Genomic DNA, 23,021 nt, shown 5'->3' on the forward strand with positions numbered 1-23,021 from the left:
GCATTCTTGTAAATGTTTTGTAGTGCAGTAAGGATGTCATACCAACAAGGTGCCTAGGAAACCCGATACAAGGGAACCTACCTTTGCAAGGAATCATGTAGTTGCATTCTAAATTATGATGTATTTTATATGAATCAATGTACTGAATGTATAACTATTATTAGATCCTTTTAGATTAAATTCGTGATGACTATTTGTAGGATAGAATACAAACTCATGACTATGCATGTATATTTTAAATGCGAACTTCTAATCATGCAAACTTAATATTATAAGTTTATGTAAGATTCACTTTTAAATGAAACGTTGATTGTTGTTGATGTATGGATTATATATTGATGATGTGAAGAGAACATGTTCGTCGATTACCGACACGATGTGTGTCAAGTACAAAAAAAAAATTACTATTGTTTTGGGCTTGTAAAAGCCGGGCTGTTACAATATTCAGTTCAATAAAAATAATAACTTACAAAATAAAATGGTTGAACAAACATACCATGAAGTGTTAAGTACGGTTGTCAACGAACTGTTGCGCCCCCTTTTGGCAGTCTTGACTCCGTATGTGCGTCTCCACAAACAGCTCCATCGGGCTCGACTCACGTCCAAGAGACGTAGCCTATAATGAAAAAAGATTAATTAACAACAAATTAATTTAAAGATATATTTCATTTAAATTAATCTTACCATCCGTTTCGCATGTGCAGCAAACAGAACGGAGCCGCTAGTGTGCGTTGTCACCGAGCCATGAATTGGCCGATTTCGGTTGCCAGCACCGGATTGTGAGCGTCGTGTGAATCGCTCAAACGTCACGTGCTCAAGTTAGCGTGAATGCCTTGTTGTTTTCCATACAGTATAGACATGCTAGTTCCCCATGCTTGCTCCAACCAGAAAGCATTCCATAAGCTGGAAAATCATTGATAGTCCACATCAAAGTCGCCCTCATAAGAAAAAAAATTTTCCTCGATATATCATAAGTCAAAGCTCCAGAGGACCACAACTGCGCCAACTCATCAATCAACGGTCGAAGACGAACATCTATATTCCGGACCGGGCTGCTCGGACCTGGTATGATCATAGATAAAAACATGAACTCCGGCCTCATACACATCCCCGGTGGCAAGTTATAAACCGTCAGTATGACCGGCCAACAAGAATAAGGAGCAGCAAATGACCCGAATAGGTTGAATCCATTTGTACACAACCCAAGACGCACATTCCTTGATTCAGCTGAAAAGTGAGGATGCACACTGTTAAAGTGTTTCCACGCTTTGCCGTCAGAAGGATGCACCATCACTCCATCAACCGCATCATGTGATTGTTGCCATGTCATGTGTTCAGCAGTCCTTGGTGACATAAATAACCTCTGCAGTCTAGATGTGATTGGGAAGTATCTAAGTTTTTTATATGCCACTAGAGTCTTTCCCCTACCAGTTCTGGGTTTGTAACGAGAATGCCTGCATGTCATGCATTCGGTCATCTCAGCATTTTCAAGGTAGTATAACATGCAGAAGTTAGGGCACACATCAATTTTCTGGTATCCTAAACCGAGGGGTTTCATCATGGATTTCGCAGCATAGAAGTTCTCTTTCAATCTGTTCCCTCCAAGTAAAATGCTTCTCGCCCATTCAATAATCTTTTCATACCCGGCCTCACTCAACCCGTGATCTGACTTGATGGTGAACACCTGTGCTACAGCTGATAATTTACTGTGGTTCGTGCAGCCATCCCATAATGGTTCGTCAGAATATTTCAACAAATCAAAAAACCTAGCTGCATCTGCATTATATTCTTCTTCTACAATTGGACATTGACTGACATTACCTTGATTCATTCTCATTGCATCCATAACCATATTTCTGTAAGGAATAGTGTTGTCATTTGTCGCTTTATGCACGTTGCTAGCACTAGAAGTTGACCTAACCACCATTTCTCTCATTCTCCTCTTACTAACAAATACTTCTCCATGTGCATACCAACACTGGTAATTCTCCATAAACCCTTTATGTAGAAGATGTATCATTACAACATCTGGATGCAGATACTTTTTATTTTGACACTTCCTGCATGGACACCTAATACCGCCTCCAGTAAAATTTCTGGGAATAAATGTTGTGAAATTAATAAAACCCTGAACCCCGTTACAATAATTCATCCTCCGCAATCCTTAGGGTGAATCTCGATACATCCATGAACGATCATCCATGACTTCTATTAAACCTTTATAAAATTATGATGACAACATGTATTAATTAACTATGTTAGGTAAATAAATTTGCAAAAATATTGGTTTACCTCGAGATTATCCAACAAACCAATTACAACTTCTCATAAATATTAAATATTCATTATCAATTATCAACGTCCATACAAATTAATACATATATATCAATTTACGGAAATTACAACTCCGCAATACCATTGATGATAAAAATTAAAACGAACCCGTTAAACAAGCTATTAATTTTTTCAAAACAACACATATAATTCGGTAATTCAATAAATTTTCAACAATTTACAAACAAATACAATTTTACAAAATCTAAAACAAACCATAACAAGTATAAAATTATACATTCATATACTACAAGTTTGTTTGAGAAATAACAATAAAACATGTACATCTACTAACAAAATACATATACTAAAAAAAATTCACATTTAAATGTTAAAATTTAAAAAGATAGAATTACTTACAAAAACTGATAAAAATCCGTTGGTAAATCAGAACACGGATGCTGTGACGAGAAGACTTCAAGAAATATGACTTGTTGTGCTGAGAAGAGGGAGATTTTTTTTGGGGGGGCTGGTTGTTTGCGGTTAGGGAGAGTTGAGATATGGAAGAAGAAGGAGAAATAGAGGAGGAGAGGGTTGCTAGAGAGAGGATATATTAACTTTTGCCGACGGCTTCACCGATGGAACTATTCCGTCTGTGATTTTGTCGGATAGTCTGATGGTAAACAGGGCACGTCACCGTACGGAGCTGCCGTTTTGAATCCCTCGGTGATTTCGTCGATAAAAATTATCCGCAATAACCTCCACGTCAGCGAACCACCCTTTTTTTATATTCTCAACATTCCGTCCGTAATTTCGTTGGTAGATACCGATGGAATTTAGTCGTCAGTATCTACCGATGAAATTACCAACGGAGTAAATTCAATCGGTAATGGCAACCTCAAATTACCTACAGAATTATTCCATCAACAATTTCGTTGGTATTAAGCGAATTTCTGGTAGTGACAGGAGTCTTAGTTCCTTGGGGAGGAAGTATTTCCAGCCAGGGTTGTTTGGCTAGGCTAGGGTTTACTTGGTCACCGACCTTGAATATTTATTAAAAGAGCATGGAATTGATTAATTATGGATTTGTTTATGACATTAGAAATGGGCCATGGATCCTCGAGAAAGAGTTCTTTGCATGTAGCAGGAAGCCTAGAGGAGCTTCGAGGAGGTATATTTTACGGACTAAGGCTCTACAGACTACATGCTGGACAAATATTTATTATGACTATTTTCAAAGGGTTTTTGATTTTCTACTCTTTTCTCTAATAAAACAACAAAGAAGAAGAAAAACTATATTTAAGAAATTGTTTTAAGGAAAATGGAAAATTATAATACTACTACTAGACGTGTGAATAATTAGATTTGTTTTAAACTTGCTTTATATATAATTCAAGGTTGTCAATTTTGTTTCGGTAGGTGTTTCGTTTTTTCAATTGAAATGAAATGTTTCAGTTTCGGAGTGTTTCGGCGTGCCGTTTCGGTGTTCATATATATATATATATATATTCAACAAACATAATTCAAATTCAAGATAAATAATTATAAATTATGCAATACAAACACAATGTCAAACAAATATAATTTTAAATTTTAAAATATTTATAAATAGTCAAGATTAAATAGATCTTTAACTTAAAATAATTCAACTTAAATAAAATATCAAAATATTATGAAAGTAAAAATTTTTAACATAAATATTTAAAATATAAAGTCAGGTCAATGTTATCAAAGCTAATGGGATCTAAAGCATCCCTTGTTTGCTCAAATTCCTACAAAATATAAACATGAAAAAAAATAACATGAATATAAACCATATATATTAGTGATAAATCTAATTTTAAAAAATTAATATCATTGTTAATGAAAATAGTAATAATAATTTTCAATATTATTATTAATATCATTGTTATTGAAAATAGTAATGAAAAAGAATTTTTTATACTTGGATGGTTTAATTAATTAAATTGAACCAGGTTCGATTTGATTCAATGGCTTTTCAAGACTGGAACGGAACATGTGAAATGAAACCGGAACATTCCGGCCGAAATTTAGCCGAAAAATCCGGAACGGACCGAGATTTAAAATGAGATGAAAATTGTTCCGTTTTGTTCTGTATTTTGAATTGATATGAAATGTTTCGATTATTCTGGACGAAACAGAACGGAATTGACAAACTTGATTTTAATATTAATCACAACTTTTTCTCTCTATACTACAATAATAAAAACATAGCTACTATTTCAAATAATTGAGTGCTTAAAAGACTCAATTGCGCAGAGAAAAAGTGGGACCAAAATGAGAACTTATTAAAAGAAACTATTACACTCCACAGTTAATTGTGAGAGGATAAATAGTAAAAGGATCTACAATAAAAGAGCCACGTCGTTTATTATATTTTAGGCAATTATAAATAAAGTGTTTGATGAAATACTATCAAAAAAAAGTTTTAGCTCTTCTATCATTTTTTGTAAAGTTATAATATTAATTTGATGACAAAATTATAATTATATGTTTGATGGTAAAGTTATAATATTAATATTGTAATGATTTTTTAATAATTAAATAAAATATAATGGTAATCCTGTAAACTTTAGGAAGCCAAGTGTTATGAATTTATAAATTTTAGGATGCAAATTTTGAAAGAATGAAAACAAAGGTTTGTGAAGGAAAGTCAGCAAAACATTGCAAATAATATCTTCAAAAAAGAAAAAGAACATGTAGGATAGAAAATATCTTATAAGCATAGGTTTGTGAAGGACCATTTGAATCAAGAAAATGTGAATTGTTATTAGCTGTAGAGTGCAGGAGAGGGAGTTATGCATGCAGAAAAAATTCTCAAATAGAATGATCAATACCACACCCATTCATCTCAAATGGGAAACAAAGCATAATAAATCATATTCAGCAGGAATTTACCTTTCTGAGGCAATTGTTATTTAGAAAGGTTTGTCTTAACTTACCTGATCACCTGAGAAATTCTCCAGAAATTTTTGAGTAACTTGCACTTCACCAAGAGCTTGCTGGTAACTCTTAGGAGCAGCCCTTTGAATTAACCTGGTGAAGAAATCAGAAACCTGAAATAATCACAAAAGGGATTACATCAACATTGACAAACAAAATTAAACAAAAAAAGAATCAGTAATAGAATTTCCAATTGAAAAGCATTAAAAAGAAGAATGAAGACATCATTCTTTGACACAGAACAATTAACCTTTGGAACCGAAAGCATGTGGGCTGCCTTGGCAGTTATGTCTCCATATAAAAGATACCTGCCAAAAATGGTCATCAAGTTCCATTTCCAAGGAACAATCATGATATAGTCTATCAACAATGCATAGAAAAAACCTCTCTGGTGATTTAAAGGGATTGCGCAGTCCATGCTTGGGACACTGCGACAAACTCTCTACAAATGGCTGCATAATAATTATCCCAACAGTTCAGTAGAAATGAAGGCCGAACATATTAAAAGGATGTTTGTGACACGCACACATACCTGAGTTCCAGTTTCATCTACCTCAGCAATTTTAATGAATGGTTCTCCATTTAAAGGATCCACAATTGTATTCCAGGTTGAAGATCCTATCCATTTACCCTGCACTATTACACCCAAAAAAAAAGAACATTTTCATTCATTCTTCAATCATCATTTCCTCCAAAACTTGAGAATCTATTTTAGCTAGTACGTACCCAAGTTGTGTACTTTAGCAGGTTGAGAGCCAGAAATACCTTCAGCATCTACCGTTGCAAAAGGTAAGGAATGAACAGATCTGCAACGACAGATTCCCCCCTCATTTAAACAATTGTTACAAAATCCTCAATTCAAAAACAAAAAGATTGAATGAGCTAAGCCAATTTCTTGTAGCCTTTTGGGATGCTCTGCATACTAGGAATCCATACATCATCCTGCTCTTTTGGTAAGAATGGTCCGTCTTCTCTCAACGCCTTGTTACGGCTTTTGCTTTTATAAGTTTTTTTTTTTTTTTTTGTGGTAATCTGGAACTTTTTTAGCCGCTCTGCCTGTCACTTTCTAATGCCACTTTCTTTGTTTTTTTTTGGAAAGATTAGATTAGTCCCAATTATTCATAGTTATTCTACTGAGTCCTCTAACTTGTTTACTTTATCAATTAGATCCCCATATGTATAGCTTTTCTCCAATTACATCCTTCTGTTAAAATAATTGGAATTAACGTTAAACATTGCACATGCTTGTTTTCCTTACTCAAACTAATTTCCTTTTTTTTCAAAAGAAATGGTATTTTACTCTTTCATATCTAATATCAAATCAATGACCCAATTAATTATTTGTTTGGTCAGAAAATCCTCAGAATATTTTGGTTTTTAATAAGTGATTAATCTCAATATTTCAATTCTTCTTAAATGCCAAAATTCACATTCACAGTTTTTTCTTATATTTAGGGCATGGGTAATCATAGCATAGTATAAAAATTGTTGTTATAATTGGGTATTTTCATACCTAAGAGTTTATAGAAATTAAGGTAAGTTAAAAAATGACTACCAAGTGCACTACATAATGTTGTCTCCGATTATTTTTAAGAAATTGCAGAAGGATCCGAACGAGGAAAGATGTAAAGATGGGGGATCCAATTGAAAGAGTGGTAGTGTGAGGACTGATAAGGAAAGCAAATATAATTGGAGTAGTTGAATTGAGGCTTGCCCTTTTTAACCATGGTGGATCCTACTTCAACTCAATCTTTATCCTACTTCAACTCAAACATCTTAAAGATTCTTGTATTGGTGGGAATGGAACTACACGGAAGCAAGGAGAGAGGCGCAAACAAGAACGAGGATAACAATAGAAACAATAACAATGATTGTTCGAAGAGGTGGTGTTGATTTTCTCAGATTCTTTCCTCTTTCCTGTTTCTCAGCAGTATACAGCAGCCATATCCTTTCCGACTCCATTGCGATGATTGTTCGAAGAGGTGGTGTTGATTTTGTCAGATTCTTTCTTCTTTCCTGTTTCTCAGCAGTATACAGCAGCCATATCCTTTCCGACTCCATTCATAATATGGTGCTCTTAGGAGAGAATTCAATTGTGGATATGGATATGGGTATGTCAGCGTGCTTGCTATTAAGCTGCTTGAAGAGGGTTTTGATTTGCAAGGACATTTACAGGCTTTGCGGCGCGGCACTACTCCATGGAATCAGCAGGCTGGGTTCCTCATGTCCCTTTCTGCTAATCACTTTTGGTGTGTTGCCATTGTGATAATTTGGTTCAAAAACCAGAGCTTCTGATCTGTTCCTCCCTTTTCACTGCTGCTAGATTCTTCGTTAAACCCGCGATTCCCAATCGCGTATCTGTTAAACCCGTGATTCCCAAGATTTTTTGCAAAATGTGTTAGAAATAAAAAGAAAAAAAAATACCCGGATATATTCTCCTTCCGATGAATAAATCCAGATCTTGTTTTGACCGGAACACATATTTGCCTCCTGTATAGCCGTAGGCCGCACTAGATCAGTCGTTGGTGTGACGCCGTACTAGATCAGTGGTCAAATTTTTTAAATACCAAATAAAATCTAAGCATGAAACCGAAATCTAAAACATGAGTCATAATAAAATAATTTAAGTTTATATATGCAAATAAATATTGTCGCACTCAAAATAAAAATATAATATCCAAAATGAAAGGGGAAGATGGATAATGATGTCAACACCTACTTCTTTAACGAGATTGAGATTAGTAATAATAAAATACGAAGTGGTTCGAGAGATATAATTAAGGGATTAGTTATATTAAAAAAAAAGATAAAAATTATTTTATTATATTTTTTTAATAAAAAGTTATATTTGTTATGTATTTTTTAAAATTTATTTTACGCATGTTATTAACTGTCCAAAGTATTTTTTAAACTTATTTGCATGTCATTTATTATTTATGGAAATTCATTGAGTTAATGTCAGATCCTGAATCAAGAGTCTCGCAACTCAATTATTTTTTAGTTTATTTATTTATTTATTTAAAAATATTTGACCTTTTTTAATATTATTATATTTTTTTAACAAAAATACTATGATCGTCCAACGTTAGTTCCTATTTTGAGAATACTCATGAATTTATTATTAATCTCGTATTTGGTTTACAAATATCACACTAGATTTATGTCAGTATCTAAAACAATGAGACATATCGACCTAACCGTTAAAACACAAATTTAAACCTAATAAAAACTTGATGAAAATTTGTTGGCTCATTATTAAACTTATTTTAAGGTTGAGACTATCATGCTAGGCCTATGCCGGTCCCTAAAACTACAAGGCACATTGACCTAGCGGTTAAGATCCAAGATTAATATATATAAAAAAACATGACTTTAACTTGACAAAAACTCGTCAATGTTGTTTTTCGTTTCTTTTTAAAAATAAATATTTACATGCACGTACGATTAAAAATAAAAGACATAGTTTTACAAAATATAAATAACATCAATACAAAACAAATAAGAATACATGGATGTGTAATGGCCATGCATGAATAGTAATATGTAAACTATTTGTATTTGTGAGTAGTAAATCATGCATAACTTTCAAGAGAAAAAAAAAATGATGGAAAAATAATTTGGCTTACCTTAAGTTGGTTCTAGATGAAGGAGGAGTTGTTGTGACAGTAAAGATAGTGGCATGTAGATGGTGGTGTGGTTTTTTCTTTGAATTTTCCTTTTTTTTATATAAAAAAATTTCTTTCTTTCTTTATTTCTTCTTTCTCCTCTACTACTAGTTGGTTCAGAACACCTCATTTCTCAACCCAAATCTTTTCTCTCTCTCTCTCTCTCTTTTTTAGATTCTCTCATATTTTCTTTTTTTTTCTCCCTCTCATATTTTCTTTCACTTCTCTTATCTTAAACTCTCATTTTTTTCTCGCTCTATTTCGATATTTTCTCTATCTAGTTTGACTCCTCTTATTTCTTACTTTGCTCCTTCATTTATAGGTAATAATAAAGCTCTTGGAACCTTTATTGGTGGACTAATCATGGTCATTAGGGGTGTTCAAAAAAACCAACCAACCGATTAAACCGAAAAAACCGAAAAAAAATTAACCGAAAAAACCGAACCGATAGAAAAAACCGAATAAACCGATTAAAAAATAAAAAAAACTAGTCGGTCCGGTTCCGGTTTAAAAAAGCTTAAACCGATTGAACCGGACCAAACCGGACCGGTTTAAAAAAAAGTATAAAAAGAACAATTCCTAACCCTAAATCACTTTCCCCCTTAACAGCCGTCAACCCCCCTCCCTCTCCCCCTCCCCCTCCAGCCTTCCCCTTTTCCCCTTCCCCTTCCCCGTCCAAGAACCCTAAATTACTTTCTCCCTTACTTTCTCCTTTTCCAGCCGCCAACCTCCCCTCCCCCTCCAGCCTTCCCCTTTTCCCCTTCCCCTTCCCTTTCCCAGAACCCTAAATCACTTTTCCCCTTTCCAGCCGCCACCCTCCCTCAAGCCTTCCCTTCCATTTTGCCCTTCCTAGCCTTCCCCTTCCAGTTTCACAATCCAGATGCGAGGGAACCATTATTCAAGAAATCCATACAATATAACTTATACTAGTTCCATCCTTGTGCTGGGCGAAGGCAAGATTTGAGATTCTCTACATACCCCAAAAGAAAAAGCTTTGCTAAAGCCAACACGGCATTCACAGCTGGTGAAAGAGCCAAAGACCCAAGAAAATTTATGGTCAATCAGCTCTCTCGGGACCTCCCTTCCCCTTCCCCTTCTCAGCCCCTATGTGGAAAACTTTGATGCTGGTTGCTTTTCTTGAATTTCTAAGTGGTTGCTGTGATTAATAGCTTAGATTGATATTTGATGTCAGATTTTTCCTTTGATTTAGCTTAGTGATGAAGATGAGTCCGGTTTTTCTGGTTTTTATGCTAAAAAACCGACCCGAACCGAACAAAACCGGTTCGGTTTGAACCGGTTCTCGATTCGGTTCGGGTTATATTAATAAGAAATATTATTTTCCGGTTCGGTTGAATTTTTGGGTTAAAACCGGACCGAACTGGACCGTGAACACCCCTAATGGTCATTAGTTCTCTTGTGATAATATCAACCTTCAATCATAGTGTAGAAACACAAATTTTCTACCAATCAAACTTCGCCATGTGTTATTTTATTCTTTAAAAGAAAGGATAAAATAAAATTGAAATAAATGACATGGAAAATAAATGAGCCTTCATATATTTCTTGGCCAATGAAAAGTTGACACTTGGGATGAGATATTCAAGTATCTGGTCATAAATACAAGATCCCATAAGATATCTCTTCATAAATGCAAGATCCCGTCAATAAATATCAACCAATAAAATTATGCCATGTGGCATTAGAAAAGGACCTGAGAGCCCCTACAGATCTCTATAAATAGAGGGTCTCAACCTAAAGGCAAAGGATTCTGGGAGATACAAATTTCCTTCAAGACAAGCTCTGCAAGCAAGGAAGCTCTCGCTCTCTCTCTCTTCAAGCAAGGAAGCTCTCTCAAAGAGTTCTCAAGCCTCCTTCATCTACGCTTGAAGTTTAACAAGAACGAAGCTCTGTTGGATCAAGCCAAAACGCCCCATAAGAGTTCTTCAACAACACTTTGAAGACAAATCAAGGTACTCTTCAAAGCATCAAATCACAACATCTCGCTTCGCAATACACGCCCAAATTCGCGTTCTTGCAAAGCACAAATCTCGGCTTGATTACTCAAATAAATCAAGTCGTCATACATCAAATCCAAGGGAAGAATCAGAGGATTGTCATATTCTTTTGAAAGAATATATTACATAGAGATTGTACCCATTCATATATTTAATAAAATCATATATTTGTACACGCGTGCTTGTTTAATTTCAGGTGCACAAAATTGTGTCTACAAATTTCTGGCGACTCCGCTAGGGATATCTCTACCTCTCATCTTTTCCCTTCAAGAAAGAATTTTCAACAAACTCTCAATGGCAACTAGGAGGAACATGATCACCATTGTCGCTTCGAAAAGCAACAAGGCCACTGATTCAAGTCACCAACATACTATTGAAGATTCTTCAACCCCGTCATTGAAAACAAAATCCATCGTCGAGTTGTATGAACAAACTAAGCCGACTCTCAAATTGACATCAACTTCAAATGCAAAAGGGGCACAGGATCTCGCCTCAAAGATGAAGCCACAAGTAACTCCACTACAAGAGTCAAGTGGGGAGCGCGAAATTCTCTTCAGCACTCAAGGCGACTTTGACAATTCACCTATGAAAACTTCTCCGTGTCAATCACCAAGTAAGGCTTCGGGTTTTGGCACCATGTCAGTGATGATGACCGAGACAACATCTTTAGAGGATCAAGTGGCTAACTTGACAAAACTCGTCGAGGGGTTTTCGACTTCACTCAAGGCAAAAGACCACGAGATAGCAAAGTTGATGAACAAACTTGAGAGCTTGAACGAAGGAGGCCAAACCTCGACTACCAAGGCTTTTCAAGCAGATCAACTAGATGTCATTGAAGAGTCTGCAATTGGAGCTGTGAAGAATGTACGCGGTATTACTGATGGCATCTTCACCACAAATCAACTGAAAGAACTCATCAAGGAAGCCATCACAGACCAGGTGGAAAGCTCAATTCAACCCTCGTATTCGTATGCAAAGCCGTACACCCAAAGAATCGACCTGTTAAAGATGCCTCTAAGTTACCAACCACCAAAGTTTCAACAATTCGATGGCAAGGGAAATCCTCAGCAACACGTAGCTCACTTTGTGGAGACTTGCAACAATGCCGGGACTAATGGCGATCTCATGGTAAAACAGTTTGTTCGTTCCTTGAAAGGTAATGCCTTTGACTGGTACACTGACTTGGAGTCTGGCTTGATTGATACTTGGGAGCAGTTGGAGCGCGAGTTTCTTAACCGCTTTTACAGCACTCGTCGTGTGGTTAGCATGATTGAACTCACTAATGCACGTCAATGGAAGGAAGAGCCTGTCATCGACTACATTCATCGGTGGAGAAACCTTAGCCTCAACTGTAGAGATCGGCTCACCAAAACTTCTGCGCTAGACATGTGTATTCAAGGGATGCATTGGGGACTACGCTACATTCTACAAGGCATCAAACCAAAGTCTTTTGAAGAATTGGCTACTCGTGCACATGATATGGAACTTAGCATTGCGGCGGCTGAAAGTTCATTATTACCTATGCAAGAGCCTAAAAGAAATAAGCCTAATGGTCGTAGATTCGAAAAGAGCACTCTAAAGGTCGAGGGAAAGCAATCTTTAGTAGTTAACTCGGCTGCTGTAAGGGTACCAACTGGAGTTAAGAGGAATGATCATGCAACGCCGACTACTTTTCAAAAGGGAGAAAGAAAGAAACCATCCTTGAAAGAGCGACAAGAAAAAGTGTATCCATTCCCCGACTCAGACATATCTAGGATGCTGGATGATCTGCTTGAGGCAAATATCATTGAGTTGCCAGAGGTGAAACGCCCTGAAGAAGCAAACCAAGTAGATAATCCGAATTATTGCAAATATCATCGCTTAATCAGTCATCCTGTAGAGAAATGTTTTGTGTTGAAAGACAAGATTATGAGGCTACACGAGAATGAAGATATCATTTTTGATGATGAAATAGCAGCCTCTAATATCACAACCACGGTCAATTTAGGACCACGTCAATCACTCCCTACAATAAGTTTCGGCTCCTTTGAACCTATAAGACTTAATGCCATTTTCCCGATGAGCTTCGCTGCATCCTCAAGTCTAACTCCATGCATGACCCTCGCACCTCAAATTGACAACTTGAAGCCTGATTCGTCTGAAAATTATGATGATGAAGGATGGACTCTAGTCACGCGTAAAAGAGAAAGGAGGAAGCACATGCAGATGACAAAGCCAACTAGAATGAGAATCTCAACGGTGAGGAAGCTAATTGATGAGCCGATACGCCGAAAGACTAAACGAAAGTCCATGCCAGCCAGAAAGGAGGGTTTTTCAGCTCAAAGTCTAAGAAAGCCCATTACACTGAATGAGTACATGCCAATAGAGATGAGAAGGATTGAAAATGTACTTGTTACTTGCTATCATGTTGATGAAGAGAAAACTCCTATTGAACCTGTCATGAAGGAAGGTTATGATGACTCTTCAAATTTATATCACGGTGTATGCACAACAGAGATATCCTTCAACGATGAAGACTTGTTGCTTGGATCAAAACTCTATAACCGACCGTTTTTCATTAAAGGATATGTTGATCAAAAGATGGTGAATCGTATCTTGGTGGATGATGGCTCAGCGGTCAATATACTACCTCTTAAGACTATGAAAGAACTAGGGATTCCTATGGATGAACTTTTCCCAAGTCATTTGATGATTCAAGGTTTTAATCAAGGAGGGCAAAACGCCATTGGAAAGATAAGACTTGCAATGCACATGGAAGATATGGAATCCAATGCACTTTTCCATGTCATAGATGCCAAAACTACCTACAATATGTTGCTTGGGCGACCATGGATGCATGAAAATGGTATCATCTCCTCAACACTCCACCAATGTTTTAAGTATTGCCGAGATGGACAAATAAGAAAGATAGTGGCGGACACCGACCCCTTCACCATAACTGAAGCTCACTTTGCAGACGCAAAATTCTATTTTAAGTCAAATGTGATGGAAGAGCTACGATCCCCACCTGACCATCTAGGAGAGGGAAGAATTGACTCTAAAAGCTCAAAAGGACATAAGTCATCTGCAAATGAAAGGGTGTCTCAGCCAACGAGGAATAAAGGAAAAGAAAAGGTGGTAGAAAACTTTGTTGTCAATAAGCTACCACGTAAAGCCACAGTACTCCGATATATCCCAGTATCAGCAAGAAAAGAGGGTCAATCTTCTTTTGCCAAGGATGAAGAGAAGATCAATAAGGGGCTTGAAAACTTGACCTTGCCAGCTACTAATCTCGCCTTGAACAAGGTCTCAAAACCTTTATTAAAAGGGTTTGTTCATCAAACCGAGTCGATGGTGATAAATCCTAGAAGACTCCCAGATAAACGGGCGAATGGCTTTGATCCCAATGCTTATAAGCTTTTAGCCAGGGCTGGTTATAATCATGAGGACATCAATGAGTTAGCGAAGGATGGTGATACTCCTCAACTTGAAGGTAAACAAGTTTCTGCAAGGACTAGAAAGGCATGGAGAGAGAAGAAAACTTCTGGCAAAACTGTAAGGGCTGGTCTTGGATACGAGTCTTCCACACCGCTGCATTTTCAGATTAATAAATAAGCCTTGCAATACATAAGTGCAGAAGAAGTGAAGGACAAACAACAAAGTCAGTCAGCACCTCTCAGAGCTTCAGTCTGGGATCGTCTTGGTGGAACTACAAGTCGTGCTCCTGTTTTTGCCAGGATTGGAACCCAAAATAATGGAAAGGCGCTAAAACGCACATCAGTCTTTGCAAGACTTGGACAATCCATATCAAAAGATGGCAAGCATACATTCGATCATCAATCAAGTTTGATGAGTGATTCAAAGGTTCTTCGTAGCAAAATACCTTCACGCATGAAGAGACAATGTGAATGGGTGGTGAGTGCTAAGGAGACATTGAAAGGAAAAACACGCACAATAGTGATAACAAACCCCTCTAATAAAGAAAAGGAAGATGAAATAATGTGTCTCACTTCAAATCACATCACTATTGAAGAAGATGATAATGATAAGTTTGTCGTCGAAGAAGATGTTGAGGAAGCTCCGCCTTCCCTTGAATCAGAAAATAAGCCTACAATGGATGAACTTAAAGAGGTTAACTTGGGAACTGTTGAAAACCCACGACCAACCTTCATCAATGCAAACTTATCACCTGAAGAGGAAGCAAATTACATGGAACTTTTGATGGAGTATTGAGATGTCTTTGCTTGGTCCTATGATGAAATGCCAGGTTTAGACCCAAGGGTTGCTGTCCACCAATTAGCAGTAAAACATGGGGCTAGACCTGTAAAACAAACTCAGCGTCGCTTTCGTCCTGAACTCATATCACAGATTGAGGTTGAAGTCAATAAACTTATCCAAGCAGGTTTCATTCGTGAGGTCAAGTATCCTACATGGATTTCAAATATTGTGCCAGTAAAAAAGAAGAATGGCCAAATGCGTGTTTGCGTGGATTTTCGAGACCTTAACAATGCTTGTCCCAAAGATGATTTTCCACTTCCAATTACCGAGATCATGGTCGACGCTACCACAGGTCATGGGAGATTAACCTTCATGGACGGTTCATCTGGCTATAATCAAATTCGAATGGCACCCACAGATGAGGAGAAGACGGCTTTCCGAACTCCGAAAGGGATATATTGCTATAAAGTTATGCCTTTTGGCTTAAAGAATGCAGGTGCCACTTATCAAAGGGCGATGCAGAAGATTTTTGATGATATGCTTCACCAACATGTTGAATGCTATGTTGACGACCTCGTGGTGAAATCAAAAGAAAAAGAAAATCATTTGCAAGATCTTCGTCCGGTATTTGAACGATTACGTCGATTCCAGCTAAAAATGAACCCACTAAAATGCGCATTTGGTGTGTCATCAGGCAAATTCCTAGGGTTTATAGTTCGACATCGAGGGATTGAGATTGACCAGTCTAAGATTGAAGCCATTCTAAAAATGCCGGAGCCAAGAAACATCCATGAGTTGAAGAGTCTCCAAGGAAAGTTGGCCTATATACGGAGATTTATTTCTAATTTAGCGGGTCGATGTCAACCATTCACCCACTTAATGAAGAAGGATACGTCATTCTATTGGGATGAAGCTTGTACTAATGTCTTCAACAAGATAAAAAAAATACTTGTTGAATCCGCCTGTCCTTCAAGCACCGGTACCGGGACGCCCACTTATCCTCTATATTGCAGCACAAATACGTTCCTTGGGGGTGTTGTTAGCGCAAAAAAATGATGAAGGCAAGGAAAGCGCTCTCTACTACCTTAGTAGGACATTAAATGGGGCTGAACTAAATTATTCTCCAATAGAGAAGACATGTCTAGCATTAATGTTTGCAATAAAGAAGCTGAGGCATTACCTCCAAGCGCATTCAGTTAGACTAATCTCCCGAGCTGACCCTCTCAAGTACATCATCTCAAGACCAGTACTATCAGGAAGATTGGCAAAATGGGCTTTATTGCTTCAAGAATTTGAAATTGTCTACGTCTCACAAAAGGCTATCAAAGGGCAAGCACTAGCTGATTTTCTCGCTGATCATCCTATTCCCGATGAATGGAAGTTCTCTGAAGACCTGCCTGATGAGGACGTTTTGTTTATTGAAATGTCAGAACCATGGAAAATGTTCTTTGATGGCGCAGCACGACAAGATGGAGCCGGGGCTGGGGTTATATTCATCACACCAGAAGGAGAGGTCTTGCCTTTCTCCTTTTCACTTACCGAATGTTGTTCTAATAACATGGCCGAATATCAAGCCTTGATTCTTGGGTTAGAAATGGCAGTGAATATAAAGATGTCTCGCCTTAAAGTTTTTGGGGATTCTCAATTAGTCATCAGACAACTCCTCTCACTATATGAAGTCAAGAAGCCGGAATTCATCCCATATCACAAGTATGCACTTAAATTGATAACATCACTTGATTGCGTTACTTTAGAACATGTGCCACGAAAAGAGAATAAGCAAGCCGATGCCTTAGCAAATCTTGCGTCAACATTAGCATCATGTAGTGAGGAGATAAAAGTCCATGTATGTCAAAGATGGGTCGTTCCACCACTAAATCATGACATAGAAGAGAAAGAACAAGTGGGTGTAGTTTTTGTCTACGAGATTGAAAGAGAAGACTGGCGTCAGCCACTTATCGATTATTTGAGACATGGAAAGCTACCTAAAGACCTACGCCATAAGACAGAGGTGAGGCGAAGAGCTTCTCGCTTCATATACTTTCAAGGCACTCTTTACCGACGCTCTTTTGACGGAGTTTTTTTGCGCTGTCTCGGAGAAGAAGAAGCAACGAAAGCACTAGAGGAAACTCACTCAGGGATCTGTGGAGCACACCAATCAGGCCCTAAACTTCACTTCCGAATCAAAAGAATGGGATATTACTGGCCAACAATGGTGAAGGATTGCATGGACTATGCTAGAAAATGTCAAAATTGTCAATTGCATGCTAATTTGATCCATCAGCCACCCGAGCCTTTACACCCGACAGTTGCCTCTTAGCCCTTTGATGCTTGGGGACTTGATGTGGTAGGACCATTGCCGAAAAGCTCTGGGGGGCATCTTTACATATTGGCTGCAACAGATTACTTCTCAAAGTGGGCAGAAGCTGCAGCATTAAAAGAGGTCAAGAAAGAGACAGTTGTAAACTTCATTCGAACAAACATTATTTACCGTTATGGGGTACCAAGATACATCATAACCAATAATGGAAAGGAGTTCTACAATACAGCCATGAACAAGTTGTGTGCACAATTCAGCTTCAAACAACATAACTCTTCTATGTACAATGCTCCGGCTAATGGTTTGGCAGAAGCCTTTAACAAGACTTTATGCAATATTCTTAAGAAGGTGGTGAATCGCTCGAAGAAGGACTGGCATGAGAGAATTGGGGAGGCGTTATGGGCTTATCGTACTACATTCCGAACACCAACTCAAGCTACTCCATATTCCTTGGTATACGGGGTCGAAGCTGTTCTTCCACTAGAATGTCAAATTCCATCTTTGAGAATCGCAATCCAAGAAGGACTTTCCAATGAAGACAATGTTCATCTACGCCTTGAAGAGCTTGAAGCTTTAGATGAAAAACGTCTTGAGGCACAACAACGATTAGAATGTTATCAAGCACGACTTTGTAGGGCTTTCAACAAGAAGGTGCGACCACGCTCATTCCAAGAAGGAGATCTTGTCTTGGCAGTACGACGCCCAATAATCATGTCAAAACGCATGGGCAGCAAATTCCTCTCCAAATGGGATGGCCCTTATGTGGTTCAAGAAGTCTACACCAATGGAGCTTACAAAATTGTCGATGAGAATGGATTGAGGATTGGGCCTATCAACGGCAAATTCTTGAAAAGATACTATGCTTGAAATCTGATGTAGCTCCTGGCCCGCACGAGCTAAAACTGTGAAAGGCACAAAAAAAAAAACAAAAACAAAATTGAACTACGTTATGACTTGATCCTTTATCCACAAAGGTACGTAGGCAACTTGGAATTCATTCCGAGTACAGTCACGCAAAAAAAAAAGTCTTTGACAAAAAAAAAACAAATGTTTTGAACTACGTTGTGACTTGATCCTTTATCCATAAAGGTACGTAGGCAACTTAGAATTTATTCTAAGTACAGTCGCACATCATCCTTTAAAGCTATTCGAGCCGATATGATTGTTCGCATGGAAAAAGAGGGATAAGTAAACCTCACAACACAATCATAACATAGAAAATCAGGTGATAAGACACAAGCGAAGACAAAATATAAACTTTATTAATAGAAAGAAGATTTCTATTACATAAAGAATGTATTCTTAACATAGAGTCAATAAGCCAGTGTCACCAAAACAAAAAAAATCAAAAGCATGAGAAATCATCAGCATACTCCGTCTATGACCTTCTAAGCTCCTTTTGTTTGGTCTCCAATAGTCCTTTTAATTTTTGAAAAATGATTGCGTTGGCTTCATTTACCACAGGAGAAATAAATATTGTATTGATCTCTGCTCGAATACTGGAGGTGGTGACTTTTCTCTTAGAAAACTCGACTGTCAACAGTTGAATAGCCACATAGGAGTGAATTGGATTTTGATGACCCGGTTGGCTTTGTTGTGTCTGGGTGGATGGCCGTTGCTGTCACCAAAGCTGTGAAGGATGAGGCATTCAAGGAGAATAAAATTGATCCATTAAACAAAGGCATAGCCTGAGGATGAGTTCCTCTGTAAGTTATTCTGCCCCCAACATGTGCAGGGATTGGAATCCGGTACGCGCCATTCTGCAAAATTGCCAAGTATTTGAGTTTTATTTCCTGGGAAGTTTGGGTAGTTGAAGTTCATTGTTGTAGCGCCAGTTATTGCTAATGTCGTGGTGTTCATTGAAGCAGAACTTTAGCTATTTGAAGAAGCAACATTGTCGGCAACATGGGAAGGACTCATGCTGGCTGGTCGTAGCAGCTGCTACTTCTACAGCAGCTTGTTATTGATTCGTTGGGAAAAAGAAAGCGGGTTCTAGTCTTTGAGCAGTTGCTGTAGAAGGATTGGTTGGGCAAAGGCAATCAGAGGATGTTGTACTGAGAAGTGCTTTCACTGCTTCACCGTGTAACTCAACCATGGCAGATTTTGTCAAAATTTGAACAGCATCTGCTAGTTCGGCAATAAATAGATGATAGTGGGTTGGAGCAATGGCTACCAGCTTCTTCATTACATCCACCATAAGCTAAGCATCGTCCATCTCTGTTGCTCCACAACTGACGCAGCTGGAGTCTTCGACATACCAGCAGCTGGAGTCTTCATCAACAGCAGCTCTAACTCGATCCACCACGAAATACAGCACCAGCATCAGCTTTAACATGAAGCAACTCTTCATTCCTCCAACAGCACCGAGATCACAGCCGTCCTCCACAGCATAGCTCCATCTCAGCTCTGTTCCAGCCGTACACCAGCAACAGTACGTAGTGATTGATGTTCACGTTACAAGCGTCCCAAGTTCTCCGGCAGCAAATTTTCAATAGTGCAGCTGTTAAGAGCAACGTCATTACAAAGAATAATTGTATGCTAGGCATGGGAAACGAGCAGTCAAATCGCTTAGAAAGCTTGAGAATATCCATGAGGAAAGCAGGAGATGAGGTCAAGGGAGCTTCTTTGGCTAGCGATGCATTCTTTCTTATTGCTTGGAACGATACAGTGGAGAAGGTATGTGAAGTTAGCATTGGTGTTGTTGCAGAGCATGGTGGTAGCATCAGGAAAAGGACACCATAAAATGCTGCAACAATATACGAAAAAAAAAAGAAAAAAAAAGAGAGGGAGAGAGAGACCCCCATGCATACCTGCTAAGACTGGTGGAGGCTGTGCTGATAGTAAAAGGAGAGGGAGGAGTCGTGCCATTTATAACAGAAAGAAAGGAAATGCAGTGTTCTTTTAGTCGGAAAAACTGCAAAAGGTGATGAATAGATACTAGTCTCGTGGTGAACTGCAGAAACCGCGATGTTGATTATAAAGTTCTCAATATTCTTGAAGTCACGCAACAAATCATCTCGATACTTCAATATATAGGAGTGGTTAATACAACTAAATGTGGCGTGATATCAGCTGCTTTGAACCAGATTTTGAGGAAATGCAGAAAATACATTAGGGAACTTGGTGGCCATAGATGATGATGATGAAATGTGGTCTAAATAAACACTTCCTTTACTAGTTGCTGGTGTTTTACTACGAGTGGAAGCTGCAGCTATAACTGCAAATTATCACTGCTTTTAAAGCTGAAGGATTTGTTGACTCTGCGGCTACTGTTACAACAACTCCGTGGTAATTCAATGAGAAGATGAAAGTGAGCCCATACAAAATATTACGATATCATCAGGGGGGCAGGTCTTGCTGAAGCAAAATCTGCAAAGACACAAATAAAAAAAAAATTATTAGCATCGTTTGATCCTTGGAGGTTTGTGCCGGATGGGACCAAGGAGAAGTTTGATGGCAATGGATCTGATGCAATTGGAATTAAGGGTCACAACTCTGCTCCAGTCGACATTGATGGTCAATAAATCTGATGCTATTGACATTGATAAAGACTTGGTTGGTGATGAAAAGGACATTGAAATAGCTGCAGTGATGGTTTGGTTTCCAATAAAGAAGATCCCTTGATGGAACAGTCCACCATGGGAGTAGACTTGGCCAATCACTTCAGACCTTCAATGAGCTTTGGGAGGTTGGATACCACCTAGCAGTGAACAGCCACACGCATAATCGAAGATATATAGAGATAGCAGCAAGAATAGGGTGGGCACCTTCCTTCTCGTTTTTGCAGTTGTAATAATAAAAAAAAAAAAAAGGGAGACATGCATACCTGGACTGCTGGTGGAGGCTGCGTTGAAGGAACCAGGATTATTAAAACAACACAGAACGACCGCAACTTATTGAATGGAAATAATATGGCTGATTCCTTTGAGAAGTAGCAACCTGTTGGTGCTAAAGAAGAAGAGAATGACGAACGCCTCCTAAGATTGATTGCCTGGCTTATTGGAAGCCGAACTGTCTGTAAAAAAATAGAAGGGACAGTATGGTTTTTATAGCCGCTTACTCTGATGAGAGTACTCTTGCTTAATTAACATAATCAAAAGCTAGCGAACTTTTCCTAGTTGAAGAAAATTTTCCTAGTTCAATTAAGCGAAGTCGGCTACCAGTACTGGAAATTCTTTTGCTGTCTTAATAATTCATTCACGTTGGACAATTCATTCAGGAAACAAAGGATGCACATGGTAAAGCCAAAAGAAAAGGAAACAACAAATTTCCTATACTGTTGAGAAGGAATTATATAGGAAAGAGCATTTGAACGGGAATGAAGCAAATAATTCATCAAACAATGAGTGCACGACATATCAAGAGAAGAAAGAGAATATGAATCAAAATCTTTAATATGTGATAATTCATTAACCGCTACTCGGAATCATAAACGGATTGCATCATTGGATTCAGAACAACGAGATCTTTAAAACAAGATGTTACAGTGACCACGTCCAGTGAAAAACAAAAAAAAAATTCTGCAGCCCGGTCAAAGTGTTGGTTGCTATTTGGATATAAAGATAAATTTTGTTTAGTCCTGAATATGCAGCAGTTTCAAATGAGGTATTCGACCTGAATATTCTATCATTTGATTTGATAAATCTCAATTAAAATTTATCTATAAATTTTCAATTTTGATTATTATATTTTATTTTCACAATAAAAATTATCTGCTTGTTGTGAAAATCTAATATGATCAAATCAAATTTTAGTCGAAAATATAAAACCCTCTCAGCCATTTTCTTTTTTCGAGACATGCCCACTTGTTTCTAAAGTAAGTGAACTTGTCTCGAGGGGGCATCTGTAGAAACACAAATTTTCTACCAATCAAACTTCGCCATGTGTTATTTTATTCTTTAAAAGAAAGGATAAAATAAAATTGAAATAAATGACATGGAAAATAAATGAGCCTTCATATATTTCTTGGCCAATGAAAAGTTGACACTTGGGATGAGATATTCAAGTATCTGGTCATAAATACAAGATCCCATCAGATATCTCTTCATAAATGCAAGATCCCGTCAATAAATATCAACCAATAAAATTATGCCATGTGGCATTGGAAAAGGACCTGAGAGCCCCTACAGATCTCTATAAATAGAGGGTCTCAACCTAAAGGCAAAGGATTCTGGGAGATACAAATTTCCTTCAAGACAAGCTCTGCAAGCAAGGAAGCTCTCGCTCTCTCTCTCTTCAAGCAAGGAAGCTCTCTCAAAGAGTTCTCAAGCCTCCTTCATCTACGCTTGAAGTTTAACAAGAACGAAGCTCTGTTGGATCAAGACAAAACGCCCCATAAGAGTTCTTCAACAACACTTTGAAGACAAATCAAGGTACTCTTCAAAGCATCAAATCACAACATCTCGCTTCGCAATACACGCCCAAATTCGCGTTCTTGCAAAGCACAAATCTCGGCTTGATTACTCAAATAAATCAAGTCGCCATACATCAAATCCAAGGGAAGAATCAGAGGATTGTCATATTCTTTTGAAAGAATATATTACATAGAGATTGTACCCATTCATATATTTAATAAAATCATATATT

The 23,021-nt window shown here is 37.8% G+C and overlaps 2 protein-coding genes across 2 annotated transcripts; one reads left to right on the forward strand and one right to left on the reverse strand.

The window, feature by feature from the left end:
• Positions 1-5,216: 5,216 nt before the first annotated feature.
• LOC7470560 (delta-1-pyrroline-5-carboxylate dehydrogenase 12A1, mitochondrial) lies at positions 5,217-7,299 on the reverse strand. Its single transcript, XM_024604719.2, has 6 exons — positions 7,049-7,299; positions 5,965-6,044; positions 5,771-5,874; positions 5,623-5,690; positions 5,489-5,546; positions 5,217-5,351 (listed from the first exon to the last, which is right to left on the reverse strand). The coding sequence occupies exons 1-6, from the start codon at positions 7,297-7,299 to the stop codon at positions 5,229-5,231; spliced, it is 684 nt and encodes a 227-aa protein (XP_024460487.1). The 3' UTR covers positions 5,217-5,228.
• A 7,858-nt stretch (positions 7,300-15,157) lies between these two features.
• On the forward strand, positions 15,158-18,302 carry LOC112328055 (uncharacterized). The gene is made up of 3 exons (XM_024604783.1): positions 15,158-16,031; positions 16,129-17,330; positions 17,436-18,302. The coding sequence occupies exons 1-3, from the start codon at positions 15,158-15,160 to the stop codon at positions 18,300-18,302; spliced, it is 2,943 nt and encodes a 980-aa protein (XP_024460551.1).
• The last annotated feature ends 4,719 nt before the right edge of the window (positions 18,303-23,021 follow it).

Source organism: Populus trichocarpa, chromosome 1 (assembly GCF_000002775.5).
Source record: "Populus trichocarpa isolate Nisqually-1 chromosome 1, P.trichocarpa_v4.1, whole genome shotgun sequence".
NCBI classification, from domain to species: domain Eukaryota; kingdom Viridiplantae; phylum Streptophyta; class Magnoliopsida; order Malpighiales; family Salicaceae; genus Populus; species Populus trichocarpa.